Genomic DNA, 13027 nt, shown 5'->3' on the forward strand with positions numbered 1-13027 from the left:
TTTCTTAGGCCAAAAAATCTTTCATTTCAGACTGTGTAAAGACGCAATGGGGGCAGACCTAATCTAAAAGTGGCAAAAAGTAAGGCTTTTAAGTCTCTTGCTTTTCTCTCTCAAACAAGTGCTATACACAAAGCAATTGTGGAATTAAAAAATCACCCCATTAAACATTTTGTATGTGGCTAAATTCATAACCTGCAAATAGTGTTTTATGGGGAAATACGTTTTCTATGACACAAATGATGAATTTATACATAAAACATAACAGGTGCTAACATGCAGTTTTTAATAACACATATGCACCCTACAAAACCCAGACTGTGAGTTGTAAAAAGGTTTTGAATATCCTTCATATTTGAATATTTTGTACTACCCCGATATGACTATGGTGAGACTCATGATAAAAGCATGACTTCATGCTAATCCACTGTGAATTAATCTCGAATATCAAACCCATTTTACCCCAGTGATAAAGCGGGATTTACTGTACATGATTGCCTCTAGGATTATAACTCTAGGATGACTTGAGCTGCACTGCTTTAAAATGGGTTTTTCAAACCAAAGAAATGCGTTGCTTCTAGGATAGGAGTTTTAGAAAATGATTGGAAATACAGTACATAAATTTAGTTTTGGATCTTTAGTAAGCCGATGGTGCTTTTATATTATTTCGTTAAGCAGACATCCTAAAGTAACACAATATACTGTAGTTGCATATAGTCAATACAATGAATGTATAAGCAACATTCATATTACAATAAAACAAATTGAATACCATTTTTCAGACTAGTAGTCATGTAGTGACGATATTCTCGCAACATATTCTACTTTTAATGGCACTCAACAATTGAAGTTTTTATTCCCTTTACATACGTTTACATTTGTAATTCCTCCCTTTTAATCGCTCTCAACCTGAAATCCTCAATTACCCCAACTGTTTACTTTTTCTGATCGGTAGGAGAATGAGAATTGTCATTTGACTTTAATCTGTTCAAATTAAGTTACCATACTTCTAATTTACAGACGAATGCATCAATTAAAAACACGGGCAGCAGAAATAATCACAAAATGTTTTCAGCGCCAATTATGTTTTGAATCCGACTGTAACGCTTACGGCCGACAGGCACTGTGTAAGAGCCGGCGTACCAGAGCAGGTGACGTCACCGTCCTTCCCTGTGATAGCGGGACTACAGCTACTGGGCTGTAGAGAGATCTCTTTGGCTCACCGGGCTGGGTCGCTGCTGAGAGACGCGCGAGTCCCGGGTTTGAGCCCCCTACGGTGGGGGGCTGACCTAATGCGGCTAGGGCGCCCGCCTGAGCCCCCGTTGCGTTACACGACCAATAAACTGCGAAATCGAATACATACTGTACCCAGCGACAATGTGATTCATGGACACATGAATGTGTTTCAATTTTTTGGGAAAAAAAGCCTGTAGTGTTTCAAATGTGTTCTTGGACTACAGGGCCCGTTGAGAACACTAGTTTTGTGTAAAACCTGTTGCATCGTGCGATTTTCCTGTGACAACTCACTGTTCGTCCTTATAAAGAACCTCAAAACATTGTTTCGAAGGAAAAGTAAGACATCCTAGTTTGAAAAGCCCATTTTGCAAGCAGTACAAATAGATATTTTTATCAATCTATGTGGATTCAAATCCAGATACAGTACGGGGTCAGCTACATTAGTGGCATCAGAGATAACTGTTACAAAAGCAAACAAAGCATATTAAACCACAATCCTTACCATGCATCCTTCCTAACGTGATATCCCTAATCATAAAATGTCCGGGGCCGCATCTGACAACAAAGAGAAATGTGTAAATTCAGCGTTACACGAAACGATAAACAGGTAAAAATAAGTTATATTGGTATGACCAGTTATATAAGACTGGTGATAATATCGGTCAACTCTCTTTAATTGGTGATAGAATAGTGAACAGTTGACCAGTGTTTCACACCTGGTCCGTAGATAAACGAGAATCAATAAATTATTAAATATAAGATAAACAGCGAGGGAATAATATGGATAACTGTAAAAATACCCATAAGACGAAGTCGTAAATTATATATATTAATTTCATGGAAAACTATAGTGGTGGTCCCTTATGATACCAGTATCGTCGGTATATAATTATTACTGAAGAAGAGCCGAGACCCAAACGGAGCTGCTCGTAACTTTACCAAGAAACTGGCCTTACAGGGGTCAATTTCTTGCATTCACAGTGGCGCAGCACCCTGGTGTTAAAAGTGATGCTGGAGGCATCACATGTCACATCACTTGATCTACATAATGAGTATCAGTGAATAAGTTCACAGTAAAGTCTTATGCAACAAGGTCGCTCTTTAATTGTACATTAATCTAAGATATTGATCGGTTATACTGTACGTAACAAATCAATTAATATATGAATTTATTTTATATACATTTGTTGTTATGTTTTATCAATTACTGTATATGCTGGATACGTTCAGCAATGCATTGAGATTTCACTCATCACTTTTGTGATTCACCCAACCAAAACAACAAAAAAGGTAGGAAACAAGATTTATTTTTTAAAAAAGACATCATTACATTATGTCCAGGCATCGTAAAAAAGCTTGATAATCTCTATCACGTGTTTTCAGTCTTCGAATAACTCGTGACATTCCGGTGCTCCAGGAGGGTGTAAGGAGAGAGGGAAAAAAAAGTTTATGCGCTCGGATGGAAGTTAACAACCCCCCTCTCTAACAGAGCACAGTAGTTCCAAGGGTGATGTGGCTGTGACAACATTGGAAACATTGGCTATTAACAACAGGCCTGTCTGCAAACGTAATCCCGTCCATGATGACTCTATTAACAGAAGAACAACTGGCAAAACTACCCCAAACCAGCGTTCCTGTCACGACAATGGAGCACCAAAAGCTGGAGAGCCGAAATAAAGACGACCCGAACTTAATCGAAGCTCCCACGGACGTTTTAGGGGTTTTGCAGCCCCCCAAAAGATCTAAAGGTAGACTGCTGATGCATGGCACGGTAATGTTTGGAAGGGAATTTTCTTATGCGGTGGAAGCTGCGTTCGTGACGCCGGTGTTGCTCAGCGTAGGACTCCCAAGAAGTCTGTACAGTATGGTATGGCTCATCAGCCCAATTTTGGGGTTTATCCTGCAGCCTGTGATCGGATCCGCAAGTGATCACTGCAGGTCGAGATGGGGCAGGAGAAGACCCTATATTCTGATCCTTGGGATCATGATGCTGGTTGGGCTCACAATGTTTCTCAATGGAGACGCGGTGATTTCAGGTGGGTTTCCTTTGCACAGTTCTTGTTTTTTTTTATAACAAAGCTCCGTACTTCACTTATTGTGCGTTGGTTTACTTGGAGAATTACTTAGCTACATGTTCCCCCCTTTTTTCTTCGCCAATTCAGCTTCTTCTCTGTGGAGTTAAGGACTATTTTGCTAATTGGATGTCCTCAATAAGACATCCAGCAAATTTGGTAAAAAAAATAAAAGACCCAATGTTTTTTTTTTAGCAGGCTAACACAACATTGCGGTAACCGTGAATAACGTGAAACAAGTTGGTTCTAGATATATGAATCATAAGAGTGTTGTGCTCACGAAGTGGTTAAGTGTTGTTATATGCAGATTTGGTTAAACGTACATAAAGTTGTGCTTCTTTTTAATAGGTATTTTATATTTTATTTCGTATAAAGTCTATAGGGTGATAAAAAATACATTTTGCTGGGACGTGTGAAACGCAGTGCTGAACTTTGCCGAAAGGAATAAATCCGTCTATGAATTTACAGTACGTCAAATGACAGCTTCTCACTACACGGGTCTACCTCTAACGGAATTCATACAAAAGCGCAATTGTGCACAGATATGGGACAGGGTACTACGTCTGAAACATAGTCTAACAACTGTTATGTCCTAGTTAATAAACTTTGCCCGTGTTGGAGCAGAGTACTGTATTAGTTCGGATTTTGTAATATGCTAGAAAAGGAATAAGGATGGTAACCCAGTCGACTAGATAAATCACAACTCGGGGACTGCTGTATCTGGCCTTTCTAAAATTACCCTGTACAGTAACTAGTGAAGCAGTTCTTCTCCTATCCAATTCATCTGGTTTGGGGGCTGCTGAGGTATAATAGTTGCTGTGTGTCCTCCTTTATAAGTAAAATAGTCTGGATTCCTGATATGCATCATATCAATGCAATGTATTATCATTATTAAACTGGTTATTAAGTAGGACATTAATTTAGAGAAAGAATATTATTCTGGGTCCTCGTTTCGAACTCTTTCCAAGGCAGCAACATGCTTTTTTGTTTTGTGACTGACAAAACTGAGTAGTGTTCTTAACAAGATTTTCCTGTTTCATTATAAAAAGTCTATTTTTTGGTTTCTCACATTGTCTAGATCAGAACAATACCAAAACAAGATAAGCGGCAGGATACCAGTTCATGTTTAGTGTCAGCCACATAGCCTAGTAATATTAATACACTTTTCTTCCTCCCAACACACATCATCCAGTAAGTACAGGTGCCTACACAACTGTCAAGCATGGTGGTAGCAGCATCATGTTACAGGTCTACTTCTCAGACCTGAATGGCAAGCTTAGTCGGGTTTGAGGGAAAAATGGTGCAAACCCTGGGGTAGATTTTAAATCTGAGGGTAAATAAATGATAATAATAACAGCTTAATGTTATCAACATGATTAAATACATGTTCGCTGGCTTCATAAAGTTTGGTCTTTTGATTTGAAAAGTATGAATTTTTCAATGATGACTGGAGATGCTGTTGAGCAGGAATAAATGCCACATATGGTATATAAAGGATTAAAATACTTTCCAGTGAGTCATTGCAATGCCTACTTACAGTGAAAAGGATTTATTAAGTTAAATTGTTCAACTGTGTATCCACAAGCGCTCATGCTGTGGGAATACAACCATATTTAGAAACATTTGAAAGCCTGTGTTTTCTTTAGCTTTATCAGTGCTTGTCCATGAAAGCAACATCTTAGGAATATCAACTGCTCACTTCTATCCTAGATAAATGTCTCACTCTAATATAGAGGGTTGCTTTTAGACAAGCTTTGCGGGTAATACTTGTCTCATTCCCAAAGACATTTTCCGTAGCAGTTTTCTTAGAAAGAAGTCTTTTATATGATTTTACCTGGTTCATTGAACTTTATTATCATTCCTAAATTTGATTACATTATGGGCAGTTAGGCTTATGGATTGTAATATTCAGCAATAATGTATTACAAATGAGCATAAATTACTGCAAAACCTTCAAAAGAAGAGAGAATACTTACATTAAAACTATTTACACAATGTTTCACATGTTCAGTGAATGTATAATGAATATAAGTATAGTACATTTTTCCTGAAACCAGTAAACAATTATAAGGTATTGTAGTGGTGTCTTGATGATAATGCCTGTCCTGACTTATTGTACGGTACAAAATTGCTTTAGAGTACTTGAGAGGTTTCATAAATTTGATCTATATGCATTAGGATTAAGAATCTAGAGCTGATGCAGTATGTTGTGTCTGATTCTGTTAGGCTCAGGTTTGTTTTAGAACTATACCAACTGCCCCAAAGAACTCCCTTATGAGATATTATAATAATTCTGTTTGAAATTTTTTGGGGGGTGGCATAGTGTTGAAGAGGTTAACATTATTGTTACAACACTGGGGCTATGGTGCTCTGGGTTCAATTCCCAGGATGCATTAATGTATGCTTAGAGTTTGTATGTTCTCCCCATGTTTGTGTGAGTTTGCTCAGGGTGTTCCTGTTTCTTCCCACCGTCCGAAGATATACTGGTAGGTTAAGTGGCTTCTGGGAAAATTGGCCCTGCTTTGACTGAGTGCATGTGTTTACTCCGTGGTGGACTGGCATCCCGTCCAGGTCGTATCCTGCCTTGCATCCATTGCTTGTCATCATAGGCTCTGACTCCCCCAATATTTATTTGTCATGGATAAAGCAGTTAGAAGATGCAAGGATTTTTTTTTATTACCATTTCATCATTTTAAACATCCCTCTGGTTATTCGTGAAAGCAAGCCTCTCCACTAAAACAAATTTCTATCAGAAAGGTTGACAAAATTAATAAATAATCCCAGCTGTGTTTATTAGGTTTCATGCAGTTGTTCATAAGCACAATTCTAATTTTCATATATTCAGTTGAAAGTGTCCATTTGTTACCTTAATTATTGTATTTAAAGTGCTGATTATAATTTTCACACATGGTGCTTTTAAAGCCCCTCCAGGGAACATCAACAGTAGTCAAGTTTTAAGAGATGTCACTGCAATTGCGTTGTAAGATTAATCAAAGCTTAATTTACATGCATAGCATTTAAAAGGGGCTGACGCTGATCTATTGAAAATGAATCGATGTGTATTGTCATTGTTCATGGAGAAAGGTTCCACATGGTCTCATTTGTATGTATACCAAGTTTCATTGATCCACAGAGCACATATTACAAAATACAAATAGATAGACTGGCAAGGTGTTTAATCACTTCAAGTATCATCATTTCTAAACTGTTATCAGGGTTCTGTTGAAGGCTCACTGTAATGCACAAACACTGGCATGTGGCCCTTTTTGAATTATGAATTCAGTAATGATCCAGGTATATTTAAGCATACATTACCTTTGCACTGATAGGTTCCAGAGAATCAAAAAGATTTATTGTCTACAAGATCTACATTGATCACAAGGTAGAAAGGTTGTAATTGTTTTCTCTTTTCCATGTAATAAAACCCATGCATTGACGTCCGTTCGCTTAGCATTCCTGTGTGTTTATGAATGCTGTTCAATGGCTGCGTGTTCAGGGTGCTGAGTTTTGCCTGAAGCTGTTGCCATTTCATCTGTTCTGACCATTGTGTTGTATCAGAACGGTCACTTTGATGTGGTGATTACACTTCTTCAAAAGTGAATGACAAACACATGATCACCACTCACTTGATTTTAGGAAATGACTGCTGAGCACTGTGGAGCTCCACTGCTTTTAGCTCTGCTATTGGACTTTGAGGCAGAAAGAAAATCGTTGTTACTGTGACTGCAGAGTGCAACAGTTGTCTCATGTTGGAGTATGGTATAGTTTAATTGATACTGTGATGAATTTTATGATCCCAGTAAGGTATTCGTAGGTGTCTAAGACCGCTTTCTTCTTCATACAGACGAATTGAATCTGAAATTCACAAGTGTTTCTCTATATGAGACAATGGGACAACCTTTTGCACATGCTTTTTAAAATATATCTGTTTTTTTGTATATTTCTAATCATCTTTTGCCTCACTTTAGCTTCACCCTACAGATATACAGTAACATAAATATTGCATAAAAAGGTGGAAAATGGGAATCAAATTATATACATATTCATATCACTGAAAGTTTCATTTAAAAACTTTGTAATAGGTTTATTCCATGCTGAAAAAAAGAAGAAAGAGAACACAATGTTTCGGCCGTGGAGCCTTCTTCAGGTGTGAGGTGCTTCAGGTGCCTTCTTCCCACACCTGAAGAAGGCTCCACGGCCGAAACGTTGTGTTTTCTTTCTTCTTTTTTTCAGCATGGAATAAACTTATTACTTGTTCCTTTGCAGCCTACGCATGCTGACGCAGCTACCCACCTGAACTATTTAAAAACTTTACTGCCTTACATTACACACATTCATCCTTTTCAGATAAAAATTAGATTCTTGGTGTTTTTGGGCTTCGGATGAGCTCTTTTTGTGCTTTCGTGACAGTGAAGCCTATATATACTGTATAGGCACTACACTGTAGTACAAAGGCTACCCACAATGCAGCTCTTCTCCACTCAAGAACATCAAACAAACAATGTTGGATGAGGAACTGGTTGTTTGAGTGATTTCAAGGGCTCTTATAACTGCAACATTGTGCCTGATAAATGAAGAAATCTTTTAAAAGAAATAATTATATTTTTTATTGTGTTTCTAACATGTTAATGTACAAGAGGCTGAACTGACCAATTTGTTGAGGCTCTTCACATTTCTGTTATTATCTGATGTTTTTTAGTTTTGTCCCTTATTGTCTCCTGAGTGCTGCAGCCCTTTTAAGACATATTGTTGAAATAAATCCCTCTTTCGTACTCCTTATAGATGCTAGTAAACTTAATTGGATTGCATTTCATTGGGTTGATTACATCCAAATTTGCATACGATTCCTACAGCTTTCACAACCTTGCCTAGGTTCCAGAATAAAATGTTCCCAATGGATCTGAGACTGGGATTTTAAAGGAGCCAGGACCATATACGGTACAGTACCTATCAGACCACTAAGCAATATAAAGGGATGTTCATTCATCTTTGCTACCTAAAAATTGGCATTTCAAAGGTGTACAACATTTCCACGAAAAACAAAAAATGAGTCACCCATCCACTGTTTTTCCCATTAGTAGGTTTTCTGTGTCCTCTTCTGTGTGCATTGTGCCTATGTTTTAAGATATATTATGGTTAAACAATCTCAAATGCACCCTATTTCCATGTATAGAGAATAATTTTGTGTGAAGGAAACAAACAAAGAAGCAAACAAACAAATTGGTATAAATGAGCCATTTAATTGACATATTTATTAAAGCCTCATTATGCTACATTTGAAAACCCTCCTTAAAACAAGACTTTGCTATTAAGTCTCATCCACATGGTCTCATCCAGGACACAAGGAGGTTAAGCCTAATTTGCTCAAGATGGCATTAAGTGAGTGGCAGAACTAGGGCTTGAATCAAGTACCTCCTAGTAAGAGGCTGTTATCCTTTACACCTGGGTTATCAAGCTTATAATGTTGGTAAGTACTATACCTAAGTCTCTGCGCTACTATCCCCCACTGTTGGTAAATCATTTATTTTGATTTAGCAAAAGATAAATTAATTCAGTTAAGGAAATGATTAGTTTACATGTCTAAAAGCTCAAATTGAATGACATTCAGAAGGCATGAAAGACATAGCTGCAAAGCATGCTATTACAATCAATATTATAACAATAGAATTTCTTTAGAATTGGTTTTGAAAGAACTATCTACAATAGAGAATACATAATGCACATAACAGCAGCAAAAAGAAAAAAGAATACAGTAAATCAATCATACCCAAAACAACAAGGGAAAAATAAATTGTGCATTAAAAGTTGTATTATACAATTATAAAAACTGTATACATTAAATCATACTTCTTTAAACATTCTGCAGCCGTACAGTATCTAATGGATCCCAGCAATGAATAACCACATATGTGGTGCTGTACAAGTGGAGTCGTTGACACCCATTGTGTGGATCCTGGTCTTCAGTTGTGCAAGAAGGCCTGAATCAGGTTAAGAGATGAATTATACTCATGCCATAAAACCTTATGATGACCTTACAGTCCACTCAAAATTTCACAGAGAGCCAGAACATTTTGATTAGGAGAGAATTTACTGTGTATACTGATATGGAATAGTTATATCCAGCACATGGGGTGGCACAGAATCCTTAACATACAGAAGCAGTTCAAGTACAGTAGGTTGCTGTGTCAGCATGCGTAGGCTGCAGAGGAACCAGTGAAGGTTTATTCCATGCTTAAAAGAGAGCAAAAGAAAGACAATGTTTCATCTGTGGAGCCTTCTTCAGCCGAAATGTTGTGTTTCTTTTCTTCTCTTTTCAGCATACAGAAGCATGTTTGGATCCTTAGAAGACACAACAGTAGGTCAGGTATTACAGTGATCCAATTTTGATTATATAAATGGATATGTCAATGTTTCAGCATCAGATAAAGCAAGAGCTTTAACTGCGCATTGCTGTGTAGGAGGCAAAAGAAATTCTTGTGAGATTCCCAACCGTAGCTTCACTGGGTCAAATGGAATGATGATGCCAAGGTTTATAACTGCTGTCAAGGGACTGATCTGAGCACCAGCAGGATCTCTTGCAAAGCAGATATTTGGTGCCAATGAGCAAATTTCTCTTTCAAGAAAATACATTTCTATTCTAAATGTTAGTATCAAGTGGACACATGTAAAGTGCAGAAACCACAGCATGAGGAGAGGTACAGTAGCACTAATACTGCTGTCAGAAGTACTATTATAGTTTTAAGTGCAACTCCTATACAAATAAGAACATATGTGCAGAATTCCCAGACTATCACAGTGATTTTAACTAACACTAAATTTTATGAGTATACACCTGAAGAAGGCTCCACGGCCGAAACGTTGTGTTTTTTCTCTCTTCTTTTTTTCATCATGGAATAAACCTATTACTTGTTCCTTTGCAGTATAAAGAGCCTGTTTTAGCATCTTTGCACTTGGCACCATTCTTCTGTTGCAGTATCTGTCATTCATGCTTTGGTGTTTTGTTCCAGCTATTGTGACAGATCATGGTTTGAAACAGACCTGGGCCATAGTGGTGGTGATGTTTGGAGTGGTTCTGTTCGACTTTGCTGCAGATTTCATTGATGGTCCCATCAAGGCATATCTCTTTGATGTTTGCTCTCATCAGGAAAAAGAGAGAGGGCTCCATTACCACGCCCTTCTGACAGGTAGGTACCAGACTTTGTATCTCTTCATTGTGTATCTGGAAATGAATGCCTGATCCAAACCACACCTTTGATCCCCCTGCTATTAAAAATTGTATATCCAGTTGCTGATTGCAGCTTTTTGTCTGCAAGAGGCATTTTCCCTGTACTCAAAAGAAATTGATGATCAAGCAGTGAGACTGAAATTTGCCTTTGGCAGGGAGATCAATGTTTACATTTGTTCTACACCAGTGTCCTTTCTTAAATGGTACCTGAGAGGTTCAGAAAAGTTGAATAATCGTACTTGCAGGTCCACATTTTGCTTAAAAGAGAGTAGACAAATGCCTATTCTCCTTTTAAATATTATTATGGTGCCAAGATTTGATAAAGCAGCAAGTGAGTTATTAACTTTTTAAGTAGTGTGCTCTTGTTTCCTGGAGTGTCACAAATATTCAATAATGGTGAATGTTATTGTTAACAGAAGGTATTGTAACCTTGGAAATTTTATTACGTAACCACAGTTTAATTCACTCCCCCAAAATACAGAAGCACAATATCAAATAACAGGATCTCTACAATATAATTATAATGTATTTGTTTGGAAAATAATGTTAGGAAGACATAATGCATTTTAATTCTGTGCCTTTCTTAATGCATCTGTGTATAATGTATCAGCAACTGCTATCTTTGGATTTTGCACAGCACTGTAAATAGTTTTGTAACCTCTAATTTCCTGTAATCTCATCTGCATCAGCGATAAAGACAGTAGATAATTTTCTGGATTGTTTCTGAAACATTTTCTTCATACAAAGACTGTAATAGCTCTAATGATGATAAGATTCATGATTTTTTATCCACTTAACATGTTGTTTAAAAATAAACTGCATTACAGCAACACACAGGCCATAAGTATTGCTTAATTTATACAGTATAACTGTACTATAGTTCATGCTTTAAACTTTGTTTATATTGTATCCTTAAAATTTTACATGTATGATCTTGAAATACATTGTGAAGTCTCATATTTTGCCATGAGTTGAAAACATAGTGCTTCTAACCTGAAGGAGTGCTATAATACTGATTTTTGATGAGCAAATAAATGATGTACATTCTTTACATTTTCTAGTAAATCAGGATAGACTATTTTTTATCATGTTAATCATTTATTCAACCAGATATGTTAGATGAGATCAGATTCTCATTTACAATGGCTATCTGGCCAACGGTCTTACATCACTGTTGCTTTGATTAGTGGAAGGCTACACATTTCTAGAGATCATTTTAATAAATCATTAATAAGCAGTATAATAAAGCAGATTAAACCACACTGACATTTTCATAGCTTTACATTTGACTTTAAGTTGTACAGTAGTCTGAATGTTTAATGCACAGCTTCTAATAAGTTTTCATTTAAGGTGCGCTCTTAATTGCTTATTTTGGTCCTTAGTTAAATTAATAGTTTAATTCATAAGAACGGGGATTCCTAGTTTTGCTACTGTACTTGACTGAAGATCCTCCCACATGCTAGTTGTCATTCCAGCTGTGCTCTGTTACTTAACTGAACTCTTACTCTACCCGAGGGCTGGAGATTTCCCATACTCCAGAAAGTTTAAAGTGTGAGGGGAGGCACATACAAAGAGCCTGATAATCCACTTCAGATATTTGGTCATGTGCTGAAGTCAGGAGTTATTTGCTTTGCAAGAGATTTAACTCATGATTAGCTACTTGGTATAGGGCAGGAGACAGTCATGAACAATGGAGCTTTTTTTTCTGTTGATGCCTCAAAATTGAATATTATTTCTCCTTTTCAGTACTTTGCTTTAATACATTTTTGTGAAGGAAACTTCACTGAACATTACTGTAAATGCCAATAACCTTTGGGACTGTTGATTCAAATTCCAAAGTAAACATTAAAAATTAACATTTTCTTTTTTCACATTCATCACATACCTTTTAAATTAAGGCCATCCTGCCATTTAACTTGTTAAAGTATTTTTCTGTATGCTCTTCATAAAACACAATATATAATACATTGTGAGGCATCCTGTCAAAATCATGTTTACTATGTTCTTTTTTAAGCAGTAAAGAAGATTCAGATTTGCTTCTTAGGATAAATGCAGTGAATAGTAGTTTGAGGAGGTGATGTGAACCAGAATGCCAAATACTGTTTTTTCTCAATTCTAACCTTGACCCTCTGGGTATTGTACATACAGTATGTATTCAATCTCTTACAAATACTCTCTTCTCTTTTCCCACTTAATTTGCTTACCACAATATGAAGTGAGTGATGGTTTGCATTGGCTACATCAGAGCTACTGTATATGTCATGGTTTGAAATTACCTTGGCCCCTTGTAACATTCTTTAAACTACCAACAACCACTCTTTCTGCCAACCATAACAGCAGTCATATTATTTTTCTGAAAAGGTTTCACTTGGCAATGACCAGAGATGTCAATTGTGAAACAAAAATTCTCATTATAATTCCATGCATTTATATTAGCACTTTTCATGCCAAAGAACCTCAGAGAGCTTTACATTCATGAGGCTTAATTGAATGAAGG

General features: G+C 36.9%; 1 protein-coding gene across 2 annotated transcripts in view; it reads left to right on the forward strand.

Annotated features, from left to right (window-relative positions):
• The first annotated feature begins 1352 nt into the window (after positions 1-1352).
• The window catches only part of slc45a2 (solute carrier family 45 member 2), a 31197-nt gene continuing 19522 nt past the window's right edge, over positions 1353-13027 (forward strand). Inside the window, exons 1-2 of one of the 2 annotated variants that reach the window (XM_088628772.1) lie at positions 1353-3269; positions 10313-10489. In XM_088628772.1, the coding sequence (XP_088484898.1) occupies positions 2813-3269; positions 10313-10489 (634 nt within the window). In that variant the 5' untranslated portion in view covers positions 1353-2812. The remainder of the gene's footprint in view (positions 3270-10312; positions 10490-13027) is intronic. The other variant, XM_088628771.1, reaches the window with a different exon arrangement.

This window comes from Lepisosteus platostomus, chromosome 4, assembly GCF_059453375.1.
Source record: "Lepisosteus platostomus isolate fLepPlt1 chromosome 4, fLepPlt1.hap1, whole genome shotgun sequence".
In the NCBI taxonomy this organism is placed as follows: Eukaryota; Metazoa; Chordata; class Actinopteri; order Semionotiformes; family Lepisosteidae; genus Lepisosteus; species Lepisosteus platostomus.